Source organism: Gadus chalcogrammus, chromosome 4 (assembly GCF_026213295.1).
Source record: "Gadus chalcogrammus isolate NIFS_2021 chromosome 4, NIFS_Gcha_1.0, whole genome shotgun sequence".
Lineage (NCBI taxonomy): Eukaryota > Metazoa > Chordata > Actinopteri > Gadiformes > Gadidae > Gadus > Gadus chalcogrammus.
In genome coordinates this window covers 3,186,206-3,213,878 of record NC_079415.1, presented here as the reverse complement: position 1 = coordinate 3,213,878, position 27,673 = coordinate 3,186,206, and the positions used below count along the sequence as shown (strand labels likewise).

Sequence of the window (27,673 nt, the reverse complement as noted above, 5' to 3'; positions counted from 1 at the left end):
CACAGCGGTTCCGATGTGAAAATCCATTTATTAATTTTTTTTTTTAACGAACCATCTCCCAGTGTCGTCGTCGGCCAGTTGTACAGCAGTGTAAAAACCAGTTCAGACTGGTTCAGACCGGTCCAGGTCGGGGATAGGTTCGGGGCTGCACCCCGCCGCCCCCCCCCCCCACACACACCGTTGCCGGGCGTGGTCGCTAGGGGTAGCTGGACACGGAGGCCTGTTTCTGGGCCAAGCGGCGTAGCTCCTCCCTGATGGCCTTGATGAGGGAGGCGGAGCTATGGGCGGAGGGGGAGGCGTCCTCGGGGGGGTACTCCGGGGTGGGCGAGGTCAGCAGGAGGGGCGGGGCCGACGAGGGGTCATGCAGCGAGGAGCTGGGCATCTGGAACACCGAGGAGGAGGTGAACTCTGGGAAGGACAGCACCTGGAGGGGGGAGAGAGAGAGAGAGAGAGAGAGAGAGAGAGAGAGAGAGAGAGAGAGAGAGAGAGAGAGAGAGAGAGAGAGAGAGAAAGAGAGAAAGAGAGAGAGAGAGAGAGAGAGAGAGAGAGAGAATAAGCCTTACTTTTCACAGTCGTGCGCATTAAATGTACAATGTAATACACATACAATGTGAAACACTTCTTTATCTACTTTCTCTCTTACTTTTTATGTACACACACACAGGTATATATATACACTAGGGATGGGCAAAATGATTCTTTTCCGGGAACTAGTTCTTTCAGTTCAGTTCACTATAACGATTCGTTTATTTGATTCGTTCGTTTTGATTCGTTCGTTACGTCAGATTACATCTTAAAAAAAAATTAAAAAAAAAAAAATTATAATTTTTTTTTTTTAATTGGTCGTGGGTCCGGATAGGACCGTCAAGACCGCAGTCCGCCGTTTGGAGATGCCTGCTATATAGTATGTCGAACGTCCCACCAATATTTATACCACTTGCTTACTCTCTATATTTCATTCATGGTTTTACATTTATAATTTTATTTTACTTTACATTTAATTCTTCATTGTTCAGGCATTACAGAACTTGAATGGTCATAAAAAAAAATACGAACTGCAGTTTAATTTCTTTGTTTGTTCTTAAATTGACGTAGAATGGAGCAAAGACTCCTGGGATTGGGAAATGCGTTTATCCAATAAACAGATGGAGGTCAAGTCTATTTTCGAAAAAATGTAGGGGGATATATGAGTCGAATGGTATGACCCAAGATACGTCAGAGAGAGAAAGCGCGCATATTCGACGGTACCGCCTTGTCATTGGTTTACCCAGGTGCCATTCCAACACCATTGCTACCTCTCATTGGCTGAATCTTTGAGGAAGTTGTAGACTCAATCAATATAAGTCGCGGGGAGACGGAGCTCTGTTCGTTTGTATATTTTATTTACGTGACCATATGTTTGGTTGATGTTAAAAAAAAAGAATCAAAGAACCAGTTCTTATTGTTTTGGGGAACCGGTTCTTGTCGTTCACGTTCGGGATTCGTTCTTTGTAACGAATCAGTCGCGACCGACACATCCCTAATATACACCAATGATAGTCAAAACCATCACATCTCATCTCGTCTCCTTGTTTCACCCCAACCCTCTCCTCAACTGTCAGCAGCAGCTTTAAGGGGTGCAGCTCACCGAAGCTTTAAGGGGGTACAGCTGACTGAAGCTTTAAGGGGGTGCAGCTGACTGAAGCTTTAAGGGGTGCAGCTGACTGAAGCTTTTAGGGGGTGCAGCTGACTGAAGCTTTAAGGGGTGCAGCTGACTGAAGCTTTAAGGGGTGCAGCTGACTGAAGCTTTAAGGGGTGCAGCTGACTGAAGCTTTAAGGGGTGCAGCTGACTGAAGCTTTAAGGGGTGCAGCTGACTGAAGCTTTAAGGGGGTGCAGCTGACTGAAGCTTTAAGGGGTGCAGCTGACTGAAGCTTTAAGGGGTGCAGCTGACTGAAGCTTTAAGGGGTGCAGCTGACTGAAGCTTTAAGGGGGTGCAGCTGACTGAAGCTTTAAGGGGTGCAGCTGACTGAAGCTTTAAGGGGTGCAGCTGACTGAAGCTTTAAGGGGTGCAGCTGACTGAAGCTTTAAGGGGGTGCAGCTGACTGAAGCTTTAAGGGGGTGCAGCTGACTGAAGCTTTTAGGGGGTGCAGCTGACTGAAGCTTTAAGGGGTGCAGCTGACTGAAGCTTTAAGGGGGTGCAGCTGACTGAAGCTTTAAGGGGGTGCAGCTGACTGAAGCTTTAAGGGGTCCAGCTGACTGAAGCTTTAAGGGGGTGCAGCTGACTGAAGCTTTAAGGGGTGCAGCTGACTGAAGCTTTAAGGGGTGCAGCTGACTGAAGCTTTAAGGGGTGCAGCTGACTGAAGCTTTAAGGGGCTACAGCTGACTGAAGCTTTAAGGGGTGCAGCTGACTGAAGCTTTAAGGGGTGCAGCTGACTGAAGCTTTAAGGGGTGCAGCTGACTGAAGCTTTAAGGGGGTGCAGCTGTTAGATGAGGGCTGACTCACGCTCTCCCTGCTGGACCCGGGGGGGTCGTGGTCCGGGTGCTGGTGGTTCCAGCTGGACCCGGTGGGCCCCGACACGCTGCGGCCCACCCCGGGGTACGCCCCGATCTGACTGGACAGACCCACCTGGGTCAGGTGGTGCAGCTGGGCGCCTAGAGACGACACGCACCAACGTACGCATGCGCACACGCGCAAACGCAGCGAGAGGCACACGCCCAGACACAGACAAACAAACAAACCAAACAAACAGGAACACATGCACACAAACACACACACACACACACACACAGGCATAGGCACAAACACACATACATAAACACATGCAAACACACACACACACACCGACACAGACATACACACACAAACGCAGGCGTACACACACACGCACACAGACACAGACACACAGACACACAAAAGCGCGCACACACACACAAACACACACACATATTGTTAGACACATCTTTAACCTCAGGACAGAACACTGACAGTGACAGATGATGTATAAATAGAAAGATATATATATAGATAGAGATAGAGAGATAGATACGGGGATAACATGGTACTCTACCTGCGCTGCCCCCTACTGGCCGGGGTCGGGAGGACGACGGCGGGTCATCGTAGGGCCCCCTGCCGCCGTACACAGACTCCTGCATCTGCTCGCTGGCCGACACGTACGCCCCGCCCAGCCCCAGGCCCTGCCTGCAGCACGGGGTTCAAACAACGGGTGACAGGGTCAGTCCTGAGTGGTCGCCCCTCCTCCACGTACTGAGAACCACCAGCGACGGTGCCCGGAGGGAAACGGCCCTAAAAGGGGGCTGGTGTACCCACCTCTGCATCAGGCCTTGGACCGACGACGGAGACATGCCCAGCTCAGCGTACCTCTGGAGACGAAAAGAGAGGAGCCAGGGTTAGAGCTGGGAGAGGATGCAGAGCCCGAAGGAGAAGGGAGACTCTTACGTATGTTAGGTTAACGCTACGTGTCTCAATGCGGGCTTACGATCTCGACTGCCTTAGATCACATGACCAAAGATCGGACATGTCTCCGATCTACGACCACATCTGGAAGTATTCCACGTTTGATTGAAGATCCTGGTCATATTATTTTAAAAGCAGCCCAGAAATATATATATATATATATATATATATATATATATATTAGAGCTGTCAGTTAAACGCGTTATTAACGGCATTAACGCAAACCAAATTTAACGGCGTTACATTTTTTAAGCAGTCGTTTAATTGCACTATAAGCTCTTTTTTTGTATCGTCCTGTTTTGATCAGTGTATATGCCAATGTTGTTATCAATAAAAAATCATTTGCACAAGGCAAGCCGATGCACTTCACCATGTTGATAAGAGAATTAAAATGAGAAGAATTATGGGACAAAAAAATCAAGGGATATTTAGCATAGAAAAATAATTTGCGATTAATCGCGATTAATTAGAGTTAACTATGACATTAATGCGATTAATCACGATTAAATATTTTAATCTCTTGACAGCTCTATATATATATATCTCTCCCTCTCCCTCTCCCTCTCTCTCTCTCTCCCTCTCTCTCCCTCTCCCTAAATAATAAATAATGCTGCTTTAGCCTGAAACACTGACGTCGCCCGAAGCACATACAAACCAAACTACATTTTGTTAGTTTCACTTTCAAAATAGACTTGAGCCCGAAATATGGGAACAAGGGACAACAACACACGCTGGCGGCGTCGAAACTCTGCCAAGTTTGAACCCTTCCAAAAAAAGAATTGTTCTTTGAGCGGATAAGTGACGTTACGGAGCCACACTCACGGCGGAGAAGGGGCTGTGCGCCGGGTAGGACCCCCACTGTCGGCCCGGGGGTCTGCCCTGAGGGGAGGGGCTGGGCGGGAGGGCGGGGCTTATCCCGGCCACGCCCACGCTGCCCTGCAGGGAGGAGGGGGAGACGAGAGCGAAGGCGTCGTCCAGCAGCGAGTGCATCTGTTGCCGCGCCTCCTCGATGGAGGGCTGGGGTGGCAGGTAGGGGGGCGGGGGCAGCGCCGAGTCAAACACCTCGTCGGTGGGGGAGGGGCTCCCGTGGGACGGGGCCAGGTCAGGGTCCGACTGGGGGGGGGGGGGGGGGGGGGGGGGGGGGGGGGGGGGGGGAGGGGGGGGGGAGAGAGAGAGAGAGAGAGAGAGAGAGAGAGAGAGAGAGAGAGAGAGAGAGAGAGAGAGACAGAGAGAGAGAGAGAGAGAGAGAGAGAGAGAGAGAGAGAGAGAGAGAGAGAGAGAGAGAGAGAGAGAGAGAGAGAGAGAGAGAGAAGAGACAGACAGACAGACAGACAGACGCATAGGTAGAAATGAGTGTCAGTTAGCTTAGAAACTTCCCAACAACTTTCAAGTTTCCATGTTTTAATTCATTATAAGTCACGACAAGGACGATAGATGTATAATGCACTTCAATTTAAAAGATTTAATTTCATAGCCTATTTGAAAAAAACACTTGTGATATGATGAACAGTGCCTTGAAAAATATATAATATAATAAAATAATTGCATATTTGGCAGTTCTTCCGCCTTCTGTGTGAACTTGATATTCTTGACCATCTTGATATTTAAATTCTTGCAAACGCAGTTTCCCACTCACCACTCCCCTTAGATGATAAAGTGACATTTTGTGCTGTGGTGGACGAATGTTGAATGTGCGAGGGAAAAATGATATTTCTCATCATATACCAACAGTTTTTAATCAAATCGGCTCGAAATTAATCAAATCCCTTGATCGTCCCCTGACACATAGTCAGCAACTCCATTTATTATTTATATATATATATTTCTTTTTTGAAGATTTATTTTTACATTTGTATGCTTTATTCTATAGAGTCAGATAGAGATAAAGGTATGGGAGATGGGGACTGAGGACATGCAGAATAGGTCCATAGACGGGATTCAAACCCGGGTCGCTGGGTTCAGGACTGGGCCTTTATGGCACGCGCTTAACCCGGCGACCCACCGGGGCGCGCTAGCACCTCCATTTTGCAACCCTGTGTTTTTCTTTTACCGTATTTAATTTAATTTGGAATGTTGTTTTAGGCCTATGTGCTTCAAGCTGATTGACTGAAGTGTAAGTGGAGGAAGCGTTGTGAGTTGTATTCATACCTACGGTAACTATTGGTGGTGTGTGTGTGTGTGTGTGTGTGTGTGTGTGTGTGTGTGTGTGTGTGTGTGTGTGTGTGTGTGTGTGTGTGTGTGTGTGACCTACTGGTATGCCTATGTGTCTTACTTTGATCTCTGATCAACTCATTATTGTCAGTACTCTCCTCGCTGTAAAGTGCGCGCTTGCGACCGTACCATGTAGGCCACGTTGTTGAGGCCGGGGTACTTCCTGTAGGTGGCGTTCCCGTCCGTCAGCAGGCGGTCCCGGTCCGTGTCGGGAAGACTGCCGTTTCCTGGCTGAGCCCGCCGCACCCGCGGAGAGCGCCTCCCTCTGGGGGACCAGAGAATTACACACAGTTAAGTCAACCTAAGCCACTTGGGGCCCTCTCCTGGTTAGGAGGTTGGCTACATATGTAGCACGGTGTTAGCATGGTGTGAGGGCGGGGTGACATTAACCCAGTAGTGTTAGTGTGAAGGTGTTAGCATTATACTGCACGGGTGGGGACATTAGCATGTTGGCTTCGGAGAGAGTTTATGTCAGCGTTTTGGGTGTTGGCATGGTGGCGTTAGCGTGACGGTGTTAGCATGGTACCGCGCACGTGGAGCCATTAGAGTGGTGGCATCAGAGCGTGTCGATTGTAGAAGAGTAGTGTTAGCACGGTAGCGCGACAGGGTTAGCATGGTACCGCGCACGTGGGGACATTAGCATGTTGAAATCAGAGCTTTGATGCTAGCAGTGCGGCGTTAGCATGTTAGCATTAGCATGACGGTGTTAGCACGGTACCGCGCGTGTGTTGACATTAACGCCTCCGTCGGCTTCAGAGCATCGATGCTAGCAGTACGGCGTTAGCGCCGCGGCGGCGGCGGCGGCGGGCTCACCTCTTGCGGGACTCCCCGGGGCTGGGCGGCGAGGCGCCGTCGTGGTGCAGCATGCGGTCCATGTGGTCGTGGGCGGAGCTATAGAGCCGCTGCGGGGCCACGTCCTGCGCCTCGGCGTCCCCGAAGGCGTCCAGGATGTCGTCCATGGACGGGAACTCGCACTGGCCGCGGCGCTTGGCGCGCTGACGCAGCTTGTTGCGGTGGTGCTCGATCTCGGACTTGTGCCGCAGCGCCACCTGTGGAGTTGGGTCGTCGTCGTCGTCATCATCATCATCATAGTCTTCATCATCATCATTGTCATCATCATCATCATCCTCATCATCATCCTCCCATTCTTCATCATCCTCATCACCGTCTTCATCTCGCTGATCATCCTCATTGTCATCATCCTTCCATCATCGTCTTCCTCATCACCATCATCATCATCATCCTCAACATCCTCATCATCCTCATCGCAGCCATCCTCTTCATCATCATCCTCACACTAACACCGACACCGATTATTCCAGAGAGGATAATTGGATCATAATCGGATCATAATTATCATGAGTGGATTCAGTGATTCATCATCTCGGTGGCTTCACTTTTGTTAGGGATGAACAATGAGCCAGAATATTAATGGAATCACAATACGGCACAAAAGTGCAACATCCAAATCGCAATTATTTTGATAAAGGTATGTGTAAATGTAATTGACCGCCAGATTAGCAATGAAATACTGAACTAGTGCAGAGGCGCCGTGGACTCAACATTTCCTTCTCCAGATGTAGGAAGGCATGTTGTTTGGTACGTAGCCCGACAAACGTCACATCAGGATTTTAGTCGTTGTTTCCCAGGAAAGGTGAAAATTGTGATGCGAAAAATAAGAAATTCCCACAAATCACGAATCAAACCACAATCTCAACATCGGTCGAAATCATCACGACACCGAATCGCCCGCGTCGTTACCCTGACGGTCACACCCTGACCCCCACCCTCCTCCTCCTACACCCACCTCAGTGTTGACCCTCTCTGTGAGGGTGGGGCTGGGCTGGGCGGGGGGGTGCTGCCGGCCCTGGGGGTGGGGGGGCTGCTGCTGGGGGGGGGGCTGGGCGGCTCCGGCGGCGGCGGTGGGGGGGCTGTGTCGCGGCTGCATGGCGATCAGCTGCACCTTGTTGGCCTGGCGACGCGTGCCGTCGCCGGACCCCCGCGACTGGCGGTCCACGTGGTCGAAGATGGACGAGGAGGAGAGCAGCTCGTCGGGGCCGCTGCCTGAGGGGGCGGCTGGGGGTCAGAGGTCAGGGGTCAGCATCGGACAGGTCATGGGAGGAGTCGTGGAAGGAGGGGGGGGGGTATTAAGCATCTTGTGTTTCATTTGCTTGTATGAAAATTTCTATAAAGTTTGATAGTTCTTCTTCCTTTTTTTCCTGATCGTTTTTCTGTAGCGCTAGTCTCAGGCCTCGCAGTCCTACTGTGTTAAAGCAAAACTTCTGGGGGGGAGAGATGGTTCACACAGCCTGGTCCAGAGGTCTGAGACTGAAAGGAAGGCGTCAAGGCTCGTTTCCTGTTACGTTACATCCTGCTAAAGAGAAGCCAAGTGCAAAAGTGGACACAGCTTTCAGAAGGGGATTTATTTTTTGCGTTTTTATGCTTGATTCACGAAGAGGTAGATAGAACGGCATGGGAGGACGAGGGGAGGACATGCAGCTAAAGGACCACAGGCAGGGATCAAACCCTGGTCTCTGCGGTAAGACCTCAGCCTTAATGGTAGGCACTCTACCCGGTGAGCCACCGGAAGGAGACTTTAAGACGTGGTTTTCTACACTGGCCAGTCTGAGACGGTGTTGATTTAAAACCTTTACAGACACTTCGTCCTGTTTGCTGACCGAGTTTGCAACTCATTCGCTGTGAGTAGTCCATTACAATGAGCCAATACTGCAACACAATTCGTCGAAGCAAACACGAAGCGAAAGAGAGCGAAGCGCCCCGTTCAGCCGGGACTGAGACCGTCTGCCATCAGCCTTCAGACGAGGGATCTTCGGTCTGATTGGACGCCGCTGTGGCGTTCCCCGCCTCCCAGCGACGCACTCAGCAGAGCAATGGGCTCCGTTATGGAACGACATTAAGCCAGCATAACAAGCAAAACTGTTTAAGTCAAACAAATTTGTCACAAAGTAGGAAATGAGCAGTGCCCATGGGGGGGGGAGGGGGGGGGGTAACTGAGTCAAACCAGAGTCACTTTGAGACGACAGGGAACAGAGTCAGTGGGAGGAAGAGAGGAGAGAAGAAGACATGCACGGACGTACCAATCTTGTTCCTCCCTGCGGCCCAGAATGCAACAGCAGCAGAGAGACAGAGAAAGAACAGCATTAGGAGGATGTCAATGGAAAATGAAAAAAACAAAACAGAACACAAAAAAACTCTCTCTCTAAAGCCTAGCTGGTTACTCTCACTCTCAAATGGAAGCCATCCTTAGAACCTCTCTCTCTCTCTCTCTCTCTCTCTCTCTCTCTCTCTCTCTCTCTCTCTCTCTCTCTCTCTCTCTCTCTCTCTCTCTCTCTCTCTCTCTCTCTCTCTCTCTCTCTCTCTCTCTCTCTCTCTCTCTCTCTCTCTCTCTCTCTCTCTCTCTCTCTCCCTCTCTCCCTCCCCTGCTGAGTCGGCAGGTCATTATCTAAGTCACACACACGCACACACACAAACGCTTACACACAAACACACACAAACACACAAGCTGACATACAAACACACACGCACACACATATATATAGACTCCCAAACAGTCTCTGCATGAGTTTGACACAGTTTTACTCTACTGCAGCAAAATCCTCACACCTGAACACAAACACACACACAAACACACAACATAAAACCACCATAACACCAGACCTGCAGCCTCCATTAAACAGGAGGAAGAGTGTTCTGCGGCTGAAGTGCATCGGTTCATTAAATGTTTATAAAATGTAGGTGTATTTTAAAATAGTTTAACGTTTAACGGAGCCTCTCTTGCCGTTCTTGGCCGTCTTGCGGTGCTGCTTGGCCTCGCTGGGCGTGGCCACGGGCCGGGTGCTCTCCTCTGCCGATTCCCTGCCACTCGATTGGTCGCTGCCCAGCGAGTCTCCGTCTGACGGGGTCATCCTGGCCAATCAGAGAGAACCGCTTTAAAATGTAAAAAAATTAACGACATCCTTAAATCAAAGATGAATACTTTATAATCAAATTAAACATTTAAAACGTGGTGTTATGGAATATAGACAAAATAATTAAACCAATAAGCTTTGAGTTCTGTGCATATATATTTTCGCGCATTAATTGGACGTATGTAATTGAATACATCGCATGCTCAACTTTATTGACTTCGACATTTCCAAACGGGCGCAGTCGACCGGAACCATTTCCAACCTTGGCATCGGACTTGGCCTTGTCTTGGTGATGAGTGTGTGTGGGTAAGTGAGTGTGGGCGTGCACTCCTTCAGTACTCGTTTCCCTGTGTCCTTCTGGGGGATTAGTCATGCCAATGCGCCAGATCACGGAAGCAAGACTTGTTTAGGATTGATGCTGGTGATGTAATAACTGAATCATTTCCTCTGTGTGTGTGTGTGTGTGTGTGTGTGTGTGTGTGTGTGTGTGTGTGTGTGTGTGTGTGTGTGCGCGCGTGTGTGTGTGTGTGTGTAAGAATGAGAGAGAGTGAGAGAGAGAAAGGGAGACTGAATGAGTTAGTGTGAGAGTGAGTGAGTGTGCGCATGTGTGTGTCAATTTATGTGTGTGTGCGGTTGTAGTTTTGTGTGCGTTTGTGTTTATGTGTGCGTAGGCATGTGAGTTTTTGCATTTGTGTGTATTTGTGCATGTGTGTGCAGTTGTGTGTATGTGCGTGTGTGCGCGCGTGTGTGTGTGTGTGTGTGTGTGTGTGTGTGTGTGACTGTGTGTGTGACTGTGTGTGTGTGTGTGTGTGTGTGTGTGTGCGTGCGTGACCCCACCTTCCGCGGCGCCGGCTGGAGCGGGCCACCTTGGTGGAGGAGGAGCCCTTGGACTTGGGGGTGTTGGGGTCCCCCCCCTCCGAGGGGGCGGGCTCCTTGGCAGGGGCGGGCGCGGCCCCCGGCTCCTGGATGACCATGATGTCATCCTTGCTGTGCTGACCCAGATGCAGCTTGGCGAAGTCGAAGCCCTTCACGCTCGGAGCCTGCAGCTACGCACGCGAGAGACGCCGAGTGGTTAGCTCTGTGCTAACACAGTAGGACCAGTGTGATGCATGACACACTGCAACACTGAGTGGTTAGCTCGCTGCTACATGCTACTATGACTAGGTTGATACATTAGACACAGCAACACTGAGTGGTTAGCTCGCTGCTACATGCTTCTATGACTAGTGTGATGAGACACACTGCAACACTGAGTGGTTAGCTCGCTGCTACATGCTACTATGACTAGTGTGATGAGACACACAGCAACACTGAGTGGTTAGCTCGCTGCTACATGCTACTATGAGACACACACTAGTCTGAGTACCACATTAGCTCTGTGCTACACGCTACTATGACTAGTGTGATGCACGAGTTACAGGAACAGTGAGTGGATAGCTCGCTGCTACATGGTACTCACTACCCAGACAAGTGTTGGTGTGACTCACACATGAGACACAGACTAGTCTGAGTACCGTATTAGCTCCATGTTAGCTCCATCCACATGGCACTCAGACGAGTGTTGGTTTAATACATGTAAAACATGTAACACACTAGTATGACCATGTTCGGCTATGCCGAACTTTGACTCAACCTGACTGTGTTCAACTCAACTCAATCTTTTTTATGTCCGTCAAAGAACAAAAATGTATGCAATGCATCTTAGGTTTTACAGATGGGTTGGTATCCACATATGCATGTCTGTCTGTGTGTTATATTTAAGACTACAATCTTTATCATCGAGTCAATCAGCAGAAGCTTTCATCTGCAGCAAATGCCAATGAATAGAGGTCGATGAGTATATAACTGTGCATCTGTGTGAGCATATAGTGTGTGTGTGTGTGGAAGAGCGTCTATGCAGGTGTGCGTGCATGTTAAAGCACTTTAACTGTCTCCACTGGGAATTCCTTCCAGCTCGAGTGCAACACACACACACACACACACACACACACACACACACACACACACACACACACACACACACACACACACACACACACACACACACACACACACACACACACACACACACACACACACACACACACACCTTCTGCCTCTGCTGGATGGTGTTGATGGCGTCTGGCTGGAACTCCAGCTTCTCCGAGCCGCACATCTTCCAGTAGAGGATGATGATGATGAAGAGGGCCAGGAGCACGGGCACCACCACGCCCACGATCAGCCACACGCTGCTGCTCTGCGTCTCCGACGGCGGCACCGACACCGTCTCCACGGCTACAAGGACACAGCGGGACGGGACGGGACGGGGGGGTGTTAGCTAGCTAGCTCCTCTGAGAACGTTTTACCAGAGCTGGTTGACCAGCGCAGAACGTTTTGGGAACGTTTTGGGAACGTTTTGGGAATGTTTGGGGGAAGGAGGAACAGGGATGAGGCGGTTCACATCACATTTTAGGATGATCCGCAGCTGGGAAGGTTTATCTTAAAACATCTTGGTGGGCGCCTTCTATACATCCATATATAATATATAAATATATAAACACATATACATCTATAGATATCTGTTTTAGCAGTATATCTTTTTGGCATAGTCTCGTTCTTTCTCCCGTGAGAATTCATTAAAAAATTAGGGGAGCGAAAGAAGCTGAAAAATTTAGTTTCATAAATTAATAAATAAAGTAAAAAAAACAACAGATATTTAGTTTCATAACTTAATAAATAAAGTGAATGAAACAGAAAGATTTAGATTCATACATTTTTAAATAACGTGAATCAACCAGAAATATTTAGATTCATAAATCAATAAACAAAGCAAAATAAATGGGAACATATTACTTCAGAAAATGTATAAATAAAGTGAAAGTCGCTGCATTTATGTTTTTTATAAAAAAATAAAAAAATAAAAGCGAGCGCTTCCTGAAGGTGGGGTGCATGGGGGGGGGGGGGGGGGGTCTCACGTTGGGCCAGGGGCCGCTGCATGCGGTGCCCCAGGACGATGGCGGCCCGCTGCAGGTCCAGCCGGTTCAGCGTGGCGGCCGTGGCCTCGGCCGGGACCCGCGCCCCGCCGGGCCCCTCCACGAAGTACAGCACCTCCAGGGGCCGCTCGGGGCCCGAGAGCCGGGCGATACGCACCACCTGGGGGGTGGGGGGGGGGGGGGGGGCAGGGTTAGGGTCGGGACCCGGAGGGAGAGGCATCAACCTCAAGGAATGAGAGGGTGAGAGAATGGGTGGATGATACTGTGAGTGAGAGGATGAATGAGAGGATGAATGGAAGGATGAATGAGAGGATGAATGAGAGGATGAATGAGAGGATGAATGAGGAGATGGATGAGAGGCTGAATGATACTGTGAATGAGAGGCTGAATGATACTGTGAATGAGAGGCTGAATGATACTGTGAATGAGAGGCTGAATGATACTGTGAATGAGAGGCTGAATGATACCGTGAATGAGAGGCTGAATGATACCGTGAATGAGAGGCTGAATGATACTGTGAATGAGAGGCTGAATGATACTGTGAATGAGAGGCTGAATGATACTGTGAATGAGAGGCTGAATGATACTGTGAATGAGAGGCTGAATGATACTGTGAATGAGAGGCTGAATGATACTGTGAATGAGAGGCTGAATGATACTGTGAATGAGAGGATGAATGATACTGTGAATGAGAGGATGAATGAGAGGGTGAATGAGGTATATCACACAACTAACTCTATACAATTCAAATTGTTGCAGGACCAAGTTTTAAATATGAAATGGAAAGAGTTCAGATAAACTATGTATTGTTATAGTCATATGCATGTATATTTTTTGAATTAGTGCATGATGATGATGAACCTAAAAGGCCCAAGTCAACCGAAAGGCCAGAGTTAGCCCAAAGTAGAGCTCGTTTACATCTGGAGTCCCTGGGCATGAATACATAAAGACATTCTGTACAATACCATCAAATGAAAACAACACTATGAGCAAAACACGGAAACAGTACAAAACCTATTAAACAAACATCATGCACAATATACATTACATAGTGAGTGTGTGTGTGTGTGTGTGTGTGTGTGTGACTCTTAGATAATGACCTGCTGACTCAGCAGGAGAGCAGTCAAAGGGGCCTCATCAGAGAGAGAGAGAAGTGTCTGTGTGTGTATGAGTGAGTGAGTGCGTCGGTGTCTTTGTGTGTCTGCGTGACAGGATGGGTGAGGGCGAGCGCGCGCGTCACGCCCCGACACTTACATTCACGTACACACATCTGTCCTGGTGTGTGCCCGTGATTGAATGTGTGAGTGCGTGCACGACTGTGTGAGTGCGTGCACGACTGTACGCTCATGAATGTGTGAGTGCGTGCACGACTGTGCGCTCATGAATATGTGAGTGCGTGCACGACTGTGCGCTCATGAATGTGTGAGTGCGTGCACGACTGTACAATCCTGAATGTGTGAATGCGTGCACGATTCTACGCTGACGAAATGTGTGAGTGCGTGCACGACTGTGCATAATAGACTGTGTGAGTGCATGCACGACGGTGTGAGTGCGTGCACGACTCTAGGCCCATGAATGTGTGAGTGCGTGCACGACTCTCCGCTCATGTATGTGTGAGTGCGTGCACGACTCTACGTTCACGACTATGTGAGTGCATGCAGGATTCTACGCTGATGATTGTGTGAGTGCGTGCACGACGGTGTGAGTGCGTGCACGAAGGTGTGAGCGCGTGCACGACTCTAGGCCCATGACTGTGTGAGTGCGTGCGCGACTCTCCGCTCACGACTGTGTGAGTGTGTGCGCGTGCTCCGCGGCGCGTCACCTGGAGGCTGCTGTTGCCCACCGCGGTGGACCTCCTCCAGCGTCGCCGGGCCCTCTCCCCCAGCCCCTCCTCCAGCAGCAGGGCCAGACGCCGTTCCAGACGCGCCCTGAAGCTCCGCTCCGTCAGCAGCTGGTCGCCCACCCCCAGCAGCACTAGGGGGGGGGGGGGGGGGGGACAGTAAAGAGTCAGTGAGACACACACACAAACACGAAGTAACACACACACAAACATGCATTAGGAAACACACACAGGCTTACTTACACACACACACACACAAATGCAGAGACACATACAAACACAAACACCCAAACATGAAGTAACAGACCGACAGAGAGACACACACACACACACACACACCCACACACACACACACACACACAAACACACACACGCCATTCTCATGACGCAGTCCTCGCCCCCTCTCGCTGACGCGCGGCTTCTGCCCGTGAAGGTCTTCTTCAGTTTGCTGCCGAGGCGTCTTCTTAAGGTTACTGAAGACCGGAGCCTATTGACTGACGCTCTCTCTATTCAGCTCCTGCTCAATGCCCAGGGCCCCCCACGTAGCGGAACCCACGTCACCGGGACGGGGTGAAGGAGGAGAGGGAGGAGGAGGAGGAGGAGGAGAGGGAGGAGGAGGAGGGGGAGGAGGAGGAGGAGGAGGAGAGGGAGGAGGTGAAGGAGGAGAAGGAGGAGGAGGAGGTGAAGGAGGAGAGGGAGGAGGAGGACGACCGGATAAAGAGGGAGGAGGAGGAGGAGGAGGAGGAGGAGGACAGGCCGGCCTTACCTGTGCGGACCCATGTGGAGCGCAGATGGTGGGAAGTGTTCAGCTCAGGGTACAGGAAGGCTGTAGACACACACACACACACACACACACACACACACACACACACACACACACACACACACACACACACACACACACACACACACACACACACACACACACACACACACACACACACACACACACACACACGATAAATTATCAAGCATATTAATATTAACTGTTTGGTAATTGTTTCCAAGACGACCCCACATCTTGCTGATGATGCCAGCAGAGGTAAACTGTGGACATTGAGGATCGAACCCAGTACCTTTTGACGGGGAGTCAAACCCAGTCACCCTATATTCCTTATGCGAGGAGCTTGAGGATTGATTAGAGAGTGTGTGTGTGCGGGTGTCTTTAATATCTATGGTTGTGTGTGTGAGTGTCTACGTTTTTGTGTATGTGTTTCTATTGTTGTGTCCACGCGTGTGTGGGCGTGTGTGTGTCCAAGCGTGAGTGTGTCCACGCGTGAGTGCGTGCGTGTGTGTGTGCGTGCGTGTGTGTGTGCGTGTGTGTGTGTGTGTGTGCTTACGCTCTGCTATCTGCATGGCGGGGTAGCCCAGGTAGAAGCTGAACTCCACCTCGCTGAGCTTCCTGAGGTGCTGGCTGACCTCTGACCCCGTCAGGAAGCCGCGGGCGTCGCGCACGGCGAAGGTGATGTCCACCGGGACCTTCAGGTTCACCGCCGACCGGGGGCCCATCGTGATGTTCAGCAGCTGGGGGGCCACACCCACACAGTTAGACATAAACACACACACACATAATTATACACACACACACACACACACACACACACACACATACATAATTATACACACACACACACACACACACACACACACACACACACACACACACACACACACACACACACACACACACACACACACACACACACACACACACACACACACACACACACACAAGCACAATTATACACACACACAAGCACAATTAGACACCCACACACGCACAATTAGACACACACACACGCAAAATTAGACACACACACACACACACACAAACACGAAAAACAGACACACACCCACACAGAAAGACACACACACACACACACACACAAAGAAACAAAAACAATGGAAAGCATGCACACAACACACAGACACAAAACAAACAAACACACACACACACACTCACATTAGAAACAGACATGCACACACACACACACACAAATCTATTATTTGCTGATTCTGATTCAATCTGGACAGAAAGCCATGTCCATCCTGATGGAGTAGATAGACAAGAGTCCGACCCCACACTAATGGTGTTGCTGGATCAATTGTAGTGAGCCTCTTTCAGTGATTCTGGCTAAGAGGAGAGCTGAGGAGTGACACACAGCAGGCTGGTTCAAACCCCCCCCCCCGCCATCTCTCTCTGACCACCAGAAGATCCACTGAACTGCTTTCTACCGCCTCACTGTCCATCAAGACCTTCTGAGACACATTAAACGTACTTTACCTAATGAAGAGGTTATTGATTATAGATCTGACAGTGGTGGAGGAACTGAACTGGACCACACCACGGAAGAGGAATCACAAACTACTCCAAGGCAACTTTATGAGATATTAACAGCAGAAAACTTGACACGCATAACCAGAATTTAGATATTATTATGAAGAATATCAACAGCTCAACTCATCTAAATTCAGCTCAAACTAGATGACCAATCAGCTTCCAACATAGATGCTATTCAGGATCCAACCATTGAGGTTAACTGTTTAAAGGAAAACGTTGTCCAAACCCAAGTTCTGCACTAGTCAAATTCCGGTTTAGCCTTTATATAAATATATGTTTTTCGGTGGACATCTTAGAAAGTGTTATACATTACCATGAAGTACAAAATGAATAGCCTTAGAGGGAATCAAACCCCCAACCCAGGCAGTGTTAATGCCTTGCTCATCCAGCTGCACAGAACCACGTTGAGGTGAACAGGACTAAGACAAGTCGTGTTTGAATGTACATATTCAAAATACAGACACACACACACAAAATCACTCACTCACTCATTCTCACACACACACAAGACTGTGTGCACATAACCACAAACACACAGGCACACACTCACTCACTCATTGATAACTCACTCACACACACACACACTCACGCATGCCTTCACACACACACATACACACACACGCACTGGTTCAGTTCACTCACACACACACTCACGCATGCCTTCTCACACACACACACACACCTGCACGGTGACGTTGCCTTGCTCATGGGCCCGCCGACGGGTCTCGGCGTAGGCCAGCAGCAGCCCTCGCTCCACGCGCTCGCTGAAGTTGCAGAGCCGCACGTCCACGTGTCCCGGGACGAACTGCAGCACCGAGTGCACCTGGTGCCGGAGGTCCGGGACGCTGTAGAGGGGCTGGACCCCCGGCAGGGGCCCCCCCGGGCCCCCCCGGGCCGGCTGCCGCAGGGCGTTGAGCACCGACATGGCGGTGAAGATCAGGGGCCCCGACACGGCCCGGAAGGCAAAGCTGGACGGGGTCCGCAGGAACTGGAGGGGGGGGGGGAGAGAGACGGGGGAGGGAGAGGGGGAGAGTGAGAATGAAGGCGAAACAAACATGGACGACCAGTGGAGGGTTCAGGTGGTGAGAGGCTGCTTTAGGCGGTAGGTTAGCCTTGAAAGTAGAGAGAGAGAGAGAGAGATAGAAGGCAGGAGTAACGGGAGGAGAGAGAGAGAGAGAGAGAGAGAGAGAGAGAGAGAGAGAGAGAGAGAGAGAGAGAGAGAGAGAGAGAGAGAGAGAGAGAGAGAGAGAGAGAGAGAGAGAGAGAGAGAGAGAGAGAGAGAGAGAGAGAGAGAGAGAGAGAGAGAGAGAGAGAGAGAGAGAGAGAGAGAGAGAAAAGGACGATTTTGAAACTAAGCAACCTAAAGAAATCTGCCATAGGAATGCACGATCATGATTACAATTATAACTACGGTTATTTCGCCTGATTGTGGTCGCGATCATTCATTCCGATGAAGCGACAATCGATTCACATTACATTCCCTGTGGCGCCTGGTGTAAAAAAACAAAACCAATAACGAAACAGCAACCGCTGGCTTGATAAACAAACGATTAATATCCAATTAAACGCGGAGCGTTCCTCTCACTACATCCCTCCGCCTGTGAGAAGTCTTCGCACACACTGTGGTGAGGCTGGTGATGGACAGGCAATATGAATGCCTTGAACCCATAAGGGGGAAGGGACGCTGCGATTGGTCAGAAATGAGCAGGGAGCTGTTCTCAAATCTGTCGCCTCCGGAGGCAGACGCAGCCAACCACGACGTGTGCCAGCTGCTGGTGACTAACGAACGCTAGATGCTCTAACAAAATACCTTTAAATAAAACCTTCCTTACCGCACCTTTAAAATATAATTCAACTTTGTGTATCTGATAATTAACAAGATAGTATGAATTATACCAAAACGCACAGATGTGCTCTGAAGGAAAATGGTAAACGCATTTATATAGCGCTTTTCAAACCAGTGGTCACTCAAAGGGCTTTACAATACTGCCCAACATTCACCTATTCATGACCACACTCACACACCGACGGCGGAGTCAGCCACGCAGGGCGACAGCCAGCTCGTCAGGAGCAGTCAGGGTGAGGCGTCTCGCTCAGGGACACCTTGACGCTCAGCTAGGAGGAGCCGGGGATCGAACTAGCAACCTTCGGGTTACCAGCCGACCCAGTGAGGGGATTCTGAGCGGATGTGTATAGCAGGGGGGTCCCAACCCCCGGTCCGCCGGCCGGAGCCGGTCCGTGGACCCGTTAGAACGGGGCCTGGAAATATCTCCAGAAGAAGCCCAAATAAAAAAAACGAATAATAATAATTTCTGTTTGCACTACTTTTGTGTTTATTTTAAGACTTTTCTTGTATTTCTCTTATTGTCTTATTGTATATTATGTCATGTTGAAGGGAGTCGGAGACTCAAGCATTTCATGGCTGTCGCTTTAATTGTTGTGAATAGGACATCCGTCGTTTAAAAATGATGCATCTTAAAATTAAGGCTTTCAAATTGACTACCGGTCCTCCGATTTTATTTATAAATATGCCGGTCCTTGGAACAAAAGAGGTTGGGGGTGTTTACCTGCAGTTCCACGGAGCGGTTGAACTCCCTCTTCAGTAGGTCCCTGACCTGGTTGAACCCAGACGAGGGACCCTTGGAGCTCACTGGAGGAGAGCAGAGGGAAGACACACACGCTGAAGGCTTTTCTCTCGTGGACCCAGACGCACGAACGCAGCCCACTGGATCGTCTATCATTTATTCATGAGGAGGCTTATGCAACTGAACCAGGCCCTTTGCATTAAGTTATTCATGTCTTCTGTCTGTTTATCTCTTTGTGGGAACATTTGCAAGCCTTTTCACACTCGAATGATTCAATCAAACCGTCTTTTGTTCTTTGTTTCTCCTGATTTCACAAAAAAATATATAATTTGTCAAAACTGCTTTTTTGTACAATTTCTGCCAAAGGGTGTTTTACATTGCTTACCGCAATACAGCACTTTCGTCTTTTGGAATCAATGTGCATCGATCAGTGCAGTTTGTGTGAGAAGAAAAAACTTTGTAACCACCATATGAGGCATCTAGAAAATGTCTCAACGCTAAGACCCAACGTTCTTCTTCTATCGTTTACGTTCGTGACAGGCACGCTCGTGCTAAACGCTCGTAGGGAGAATCGGCACAAGGAAGTCATTTTGCCGAAATATATAAGCAGGGATTGTTTTAGTGAAGCCAGGACCAGTGAGGGTAGTGATGACAGTCTTTTCACCCAGACTAGTGCGGTCCTGTAAGATTACAGCCTAAAGATTTAAGTAACAGATGTTTTAGTGCGGTTGTGGCAGTCTTATCGACCAGACTGGTGCAGTCCTGTAAGACTACATCCTAAAGAGTACCAACGTGTCGGTTTGTTCGTGCTGTAAGAGTCGTACACCTTGACTCCAGCTGTTACCCAGAGGAGAGGTTCTCCTGAGGATCGGTCCGTCGGCGAATAGGGGCCCCAGAACCAGGGGCCTCAATCACTAAAGGGGCCCCAGACCCTCACCCTGGGGCCCAATTCACTAAACTCGTCACTGGAAGAGCGACACCAACACAGAGGATGTGCTTCCCACAGAGCTTAACTCATTTCTGTCTGTTGTTTTTAATCAAGATCTATAGGCTCTATCCAACCACAGCATTATACAAGAACCTAATTAAAAAATAACGGATGGATATTATAGAAAAATAATATCGCTCCGCAATAAAGCCAGAAGCAAAAAGCCCACTCAGCGGTCGTAGGGGGGTGTAGTGGTCTTCAGGGCTGGAACCAGACCAGGGATCACATCTCTTTTAACCCCGCTTTAATACATTATCTGGGCTTTTCAGACCACCCCTAAACAACACTGGGTTTAGTGGTGGACCTCTAAATGTCCACCACTGAACCCAGTGCAGATTGGCCTTTTAATACCCCGCTTGAGTCTGCGTTTTTAAACGGAACGTGGATATCCGATATCTTTATGTCTGTTTTGACAAGGTCAATAAGCGATGGATCGATCAACAGTTCTGGACACCTAGATGTGTGGATTTACGACTTCGTGCTGCAAACAATCCCGCCGATCGATCGCATGCAACACAAGACTGACTTAAGTGAACATGTACACCGACAGCTTGACCGGGCCGTTCTACAGCAAGGCTCCAGATGGTATTTCCGCCGATGCGTCACCTGCCCCTTAAGGTTTATTTTAAGATCTCGCTCTCCTCATGACTACATCATGAATTAAGCCCCAGCAATAATTCTCTGGTAATAACTATTTTCTCTTTGTCGTGATTAATATGTCACAGAATTCTTGTATTATTATGTTTCATGTTCTATTCAGTTTTTATATTAAAATACACATACATGACATAATACCTGCGATTGTGCGACAGAGTATCAGAGTTTACCCCGGGCTCTAAAGCTGCAGTATACATTCTCAGACATTCACACCTCAAAGAGCACCAACAATTGGCACTTAATGTACACGCTTATTGTATGTTGTAAATCCTTGCAATTAAAAATAGTACTTAGCATTGTGACGCATCTTATCCTTGCTGCTTTGTTGAATACGGGGAATGGGTTGACCTAGCGATTGTTTAGCTCTGGGCACTTGTTTCTATGAACATCCTTACTGTGCCGGCAGTGAGTGATATGTTGTTGTTTCTCTTTCTTCTGACAAACGTACTTATTTTAAGTCTCTTTTGGACGAAAGCGTCGGCTAAAAGCCCTCAGTGTAAATGTAACGGTTGCAGTCAGCGTCGCGGTCTTACCCACTCGGACCAGGTACATCTCGGGCTTGGTGGCGTTGCACAGGTACTGCCTGGTGGGCGGAGTCTGCCCCGCCCGGGGCGTGGTGACGGGCGGGGCGCGGGTGACGCTGATCACATTGGCCCGCAAGGTGGTGGTGACTGGTTTGGCAGTGGTGGTGGAGGTGGTGGTGGTGGTGGAGGTGGTGGGTTTGGCAGTGGTGGTCCCGACCGTGGTGCTTTTGGCGGCGGCGGTGGTGGTGGTGGGTTTTTCGGTGGGGGTGAAGCGCGTCACGAGGTGCGGTTTCACCGCGTCGGGCTCCGGCTCCGCCTTGGGGGCGTGTCCGGGTCTCTGGGGCGGGGCCCCGGGCGGGAGGAGCGCCACGCTGGTCGTGTTGGACGGGGGCCGCGCCTCCTCGTCGGGCCGCCCCAGTGGGGGGTCTCGGGGCTGCGGGGGGGTGACCGGCGTCCGGACCGGCGTGGTGGCGAGCGCCGGGGTGGGGGCGCCGTCCCGGCCGCCCCCCAGCGTGGGGGCGACGGCCAGCGGAGGGGTGGGCTCCATGGGGGGGCCCTTGGGCGTCTCCCGTCCCGACGGTGGCGGCGGCGACGGCGACCTCGCCTCCGAGCTCGGGGGGGACGGACGGCTAGGAGGCGGGGGGGCGTCCACGTGCGGGGGGGTTTCCGTGCGCGTGGAGGGGTGCTCGGCCGTCTGCGTGGCCGTCGGCGCAATGCCGGCGGCCGTGGCCGTGCGGTGATCCCTCTCCCTCTCCCTCTCGCGGTGCCTCTCGTCCCTCTCGCGGTGCCTCTCCCTCTCCAGCTCGCGGTGCCTCTCGTCCCTCTCGCGGGCCTGCAGGTTGCTGTAGTACTCCAGGCTGTTCATGTCGGGCAGCAGCAGCTCCGTGGGCTCCAGCGGCAGCAGGTCGTCGGGGTCGTACTCCTCCTCGTCCTCCCAGGCGGGCAGCAGGTCGGGGCCCCCCGGCCGCCGCGTCGAGGAGGAAGAGGAAGAGGAGGAGGAGGAGGAGGACGGGGAGAGGAGGGGCAGGCGGGAGGACAGCGGCAGCGTGGGCCGCGAGGGGAAGGAGGTGTCGTAGGAGAGCCAGTCGCTGGCGTCGCCGCCGTCGTCGTAGCGGTGCTCGGGCAGCGGCGTGGCGGGGGCCAGCTCCTCGCCGTCGGGGACCATGAAGGACAGGGTCTCCAGGTAGTCCCCGGAGCCCCAGCCCTCCTCCAGGGAGGAGGGGCCGTGGTCCCAGGGCGGCGGGGGGGTGAGGGTGGGCTGGCCGTGCGGCGGGAGGGGCGGCGGGAGGCTGGGGGACAGCAGGTCCGGGGGCCTCAGCAGCAGGTGGATCCCCTGGGCCCCCGAGGGCCCCAGGTCCGGGTCCATGTCGGGGTCCAGGTCGGGGTCAGGGTCCCCCCCCGCCTCCTCCTCCTCCTCCTCCTCCGAGGTGAGGCTGTGGGGGGGGCCCCTCCCCTCGGGACGGGAGGGCGAGGAAGAGGAGGAGGATGAAGGGTATGAACGCTGCGGTAGAGGCCTTGCTGTCCGATTGACATCTGTACGGTCTGAGAGAGGGGGGGGAGGAGACAGACAGAGAGACAGAGAGAGAGGGGGGGAGACAGACAGACAGACAGAGAGAGAGGGGGGGGGGGGGACAGACCGACAGACAGACAGACAGACAGACAGTGCAGACAGACAGACAGACAGTGCAGACAGACAGACAGACAGACAGGGGGGGGAGACAGACAGACAGACAGACAGACAGACAGACAGACAGACAGACAGACAGACAGACAGACAGACAGACAGACAGACAGACAGACAGACAGACAGACAGACAGAGAAAGAGAGAGTAGACAAGAGAGAGGGAGAGATTACAATCCAAAAAACACTGAATGGTGAATAAATAATCGTGAGTCGTAGAATTTGTCTGAACATATTCCGAAAGCAGAGTTGTGTTTATGGTACGGATTGGATATGAAGATAATAAAACAATTTAATTGTTGCATTTACACAAATCTAAGATGAAATACAGTTGGGTACTCGTTGAACTTCAGTTCAACGAGTATTCAATTGAAGCATTCAAGTATTCAAGTTTTACTGAGCTGTAGTTCTGTAAGAAGTGTAAATATACCATAACCTCGGCTAATAAAAACGTAGTTTTGCACTGCCTCCCATGAGAAACGCTGGGGCAGTTTCAAACGTAAAAATGTCTTCCCATAACGGGAAATAATTTCTAGATCAATGAATGACGAAAAACACCCCGACCTCACGACAATCCCAATAACAGTCCACTGCTCCTTTGCTTCAAAATTGGAGGCAGCGGTCATTGAAATTAAAACCCTGCAAAACGGTGAAAAGGGCAGGACATTTAAACTGTATTGAGATCAGTCTCCTCGCCTTCAAAACCTCCACATCACACACACACACACACACACACACACACACACACACACACACACACACACACACGGTAAAGAAAATGCTTCAACATCGTTACATTACATTAAAAGCATATCTTATTGTGGGTTAAGAAAACAACATGAAACGTGATCACGTTCAACTGTGAATCAGTTTCCCCATCGGTGGGAACCAACACTGATCAAATCTCAATGTTTAATACCGTTTCTCTGTATCATGTATGGAATCTGTTCTGAATTTGACGGCATCACATTTATCTTCCCTCGCAAAAGGAAGCCTCTCCGAAGCACAGGCGAGCTGTCCCAAGGAATATGTGCGTTGTGAAGCAACCACGCAAAATGTGTGCGCTGGAATCATTGAGAAGCTAAACCGTGACCCTGATACACACACACACGCACGCACGCACGCACGCACACACCGAGAGAGAGACACAGAGAGAGACCTGTAGATAGACATAGAACAAGAAATGCACCGAGAGAGAGAGATGCAGAGGGAGGGAGAGAGAGAGAGAGATGCAGAGGGAGGGAGAGAGAGCGAGAGAGAGAGAGAGCGAGAGCGAGAGCGAGAGCGAGATGCAACGAGAGATAGAGAGGGAAGGGAGGGCAGATTGGAGAGGGGCTCAGCTGAGTGAATGAAGACACACACACACACACACACACACACACACGCAAACATAACCAGTTGTGTGAGCGATACACCAACATACTCCATCTCCCTCCATTTAGCCTTGGCTGATACCGATGCCTTGCTATGTCCGGTACCGTGTGTATGTGTGTGTGCGTGCACGTATGTGTTGCCGTGGTGACGTGGTGCTCTGCGGCGGCGGCGCTAGCGTCACGTGCACGTTGGCGGGAGGCTCATTGGTATGCTGCTGGGGACACGGACTCACAGCTCAGAGCTCAGCGCTACGCTAGCCAGGAGCACGCAGCCACGCACACACACACGCACACACACACACACACGCACACAGGCATAGGCAGGCACTCGTGAACACACTGGCATGCACAGGCACATACTCATGCACACACACACACACACACAGATACACACACACTGACAGACACGTACACACAGAGGCACTCGCACACAAACAAAGACGCAAACATGCTCGCACATAGACACACACACAGGCACAGTAATATACATACATTCACATGCACACTCATGTACACATAGACACATGTTCACACACACACACACACACACACACACACACACACACACACACACACACACACACACACACACACACACAGGCAGGCAAATATACAAATATGTACACAAACACACACACAAACAGGTACACGTACACATATGTACACAAACACACACACCCACACAAACGGGTACACATATACACGCATGTACGCTACGCGTGCATGCACACATACACAAATTCATTATCCTGACATATAGTAGCATAAATGGAGGATTGGAGGAGAGGGAAAGAGAGATGGATGAGGAGAATGGGGAGAGAGAGAGAGAGAGAGAGAGAGAGAGAGAGAGAGAGAGAGAGAGAGAGAGAGAGAGAGAGAGAGAGAGAGAGAGAGAGAGAGAGAGAGAGAGAGAGAGAGAGAGAGAGAGAGAGATAGATGAGGAGAATGGGGAGGGAGACAGAGATCCCTAACGGAAGGCAGAGAGAAAGATTTATCAAGGAGGAGGAAAGAGAAAAGAAGAGAAACTGAGCAAAGGAGAGAGAAAGACAATCAAAGGAGAGAAAGGGATTGATTAAAGGAGGGGAGAGAGAGAGAGAGAGAGAGAGAGAGAGAGAGAGAGAGAGAGAGAGAGAGAGAGAAAACAGGGGGGGAAGAGAGAGATTGATAAAGCGAGGGGTAGACAGTTCTAGAAGATTGGTTTTCCCAGAATAGCAACCCGTAGAGACACATGCTATTGTAGCGTAGCATATAGCCGACACGGCTCTGAAGACGACGCTGTGATCAGCCAAAGATCTTCACCTCGGGGACGGCCAACACAAAATATATCATCATTTGAGTGTGTGTGTGTGTGTGTGTGTGTGTGTGTGTGTGTGTGTGTGTGTGTGTGTGTGTGTGTGTGTGTGTGTGTGTGTGTGTGTGTGTGTGTGTGTGTGTGTGTGTGTGTGGCTATTTGTTTGTGTGCGTCAGAGAGAAATCTTGTCTAACAGCGATGGCTAAGTGATACGTCAGTATGAATGTGTGAGGTTTGTGTGACAGTCTGACTCACTTCACCAGCAGTAGGTTGTGGGAGCAACAAGAATATTCAAAAGATTGGAAGGATTGCCTGCCCATCACCTCAAATGACAGGGGCAGGGGACATCTTTAACGGATGACTGTAGGCGTGGAGGAAATAACAAGAATCGCAATTCTTATCTAATTTGATTCTGAATCGATTCACAACTTCTATCAAAAATCGATTTTCTTTTCCTTCCGTCTTAGGTTGGCCTTTGTGTGTTCACATTATTGAAATCGGTTGATGTCACTTTTTCCAAATAGGGAAAAGAACACAAATGCACACTTTACTTGGCATAATTTGACACGCCCCCTTTCTGGAGGGCACATCGGACTGGAGTAGAACCTGAATCTAGAGCCCACATGTACTGAATGGAAAAGGCCGGTGATATTGTGAAACGAATAGCCCCACACACACACTCAACCCTACACACACACACACACACACACACACACACACACACACACACACACACACACACACATGCAAACACACACACCACCCTACACCACCCAGGTATCCTGTACCATCTCCACTCCAATCCAGCATCGATAATAGAGAAAGAAAAACAAATTCCTACCTGCAACAGGTGTGCTGGACGCGAGCGCGCACGCCAGCGCGCACGCCACCAGGAGCAGGGCGCGGAGGGCACGCGGGGACGAAGACCTCGCGGGGCGCATCGCTGGGCTCTCGCCCGCCAGGGTCACAGGTTCCATTGGACTCGACACACACTGGCTCTGAACATGGGTGCGACGGGCCCCCCTCCCCCCGCCTCAGACGACCGCCAGGGGGGTCCGACTCGGACACACCGTCGCTGGTCGGTCAGGAAGACCTGTATGGATAAAAAAAAAACCTGAGCAATGGTGTCTGTTAGACATGAGGATTCAGCGAAGGACGCACAAACACAGCCACACACACACACAAACACAGGCACGCAAACAAAGTCGCACGCACGTATTTACACACACGGCTAACACATACAAAGGCACACTAACACAAACATACATACTCACAGGCAGATATGGTACATAGGCCAACACATACACACACTCACAGGCACACTGATATACACACACACACACTTACACACACACGCACTTACACAAACACACACACACACACCGGACTGGAGTAGATCCTGAATCTAGAACACATATCTACAGAATCGATTTTGAAATCGGGAATCGCTTTGAGTCGGGAAAACAGTATCGAATCATGGCCCCAAGAATTTAAATCAACTCTTGATTTGATATTGTGAAACGTAGAGCACCACACACACGCAAGCCTACACACCTACTCACAGGCAGGCAATACCGTAGTAAACCTTGTATCAGTATACTAGTAGTACCACACACACACACACACACACACACACACACACACACACACACACACACACACACACACACACACACACACACACACACACACACACACACACACACACACACACACACACACACACACACACACACACACACACACACACACACACACGTTCTCCGCTGGCCCAGTCCTCTCGCCTCGATGGCAGCCTGGTTGACTGACCCCATTATTAGCCATAG

General features: G+C 50.5%; 1 protein-coding gene across 1 annotated transcript; it reads right to left on the bottom strand.

Moving 5' to 3' along the window:
- Window positions 1-196: 196 nt before the first annotated feature.
- Window positions 197-26,824, bottom strand: si:dkeyp-27e10.3 (UPF0606 protein KIAA1549). The gene is made up of 20 exons (XM_056587616.1): window positions 26,689-26,824; window positions 21,512-23,044; window positions 19,316-19,398; window positions 17,431-17,736; window positions 15,748-15,931; window positions 15,174-15,233; window positions 14,390-14,541; window positions 12,550-12,727; window positions 11,685-11,869; window positions 10,433-10,641; window positions 9,445-9,593; window positions 7,585-7,742; window positions 7,474-7,524; window positions 6,480-6,715; window positions 5,796-5,931; window positions 4,278-4,568; window positions 3,309-3,361; window positions 3,049-3,179; window positions 2,484-2,632; window positions 197-424 (listed from the first exon to the last, which is right to left on the bottom strand). Exons 1-20 carry the CDS (start codon window positions 26,822-26,824, stop codon window positions 197-199), a joined length of 4,608 nt encoding a protein of 1,535 aa, XP_056443591.1.
- Window positions 26,825-27,673: the final 849 nt, after the last annotated feature.

Bases quoted from the DNA above. Each gene is read 5' to 3' on its own strand.
- si:dkeyp-27e10.3 (XM_056587616.1), bottom strand. From the start codon at position 26,824: ATGGAACCTGTGACCCTGGCGGGCGAGAGCCCAGCGATGCGCCCCGCG. The intron at 6,716-7,473 runs GTGGGTGTAGGA...CCAACTCCACAG, and splicing joins CAGAGAGGGTCAACACTGAG to GTGGCGCTGCGGCACAAGTC. The intron at 2,633-3,048 runs GTAGAGTACCAT...TGTCGTCTCTAG, and splicing joins GCCAGTAGGGGGCAGCGCAG to GCGCCCAGCTGCACCACCTG.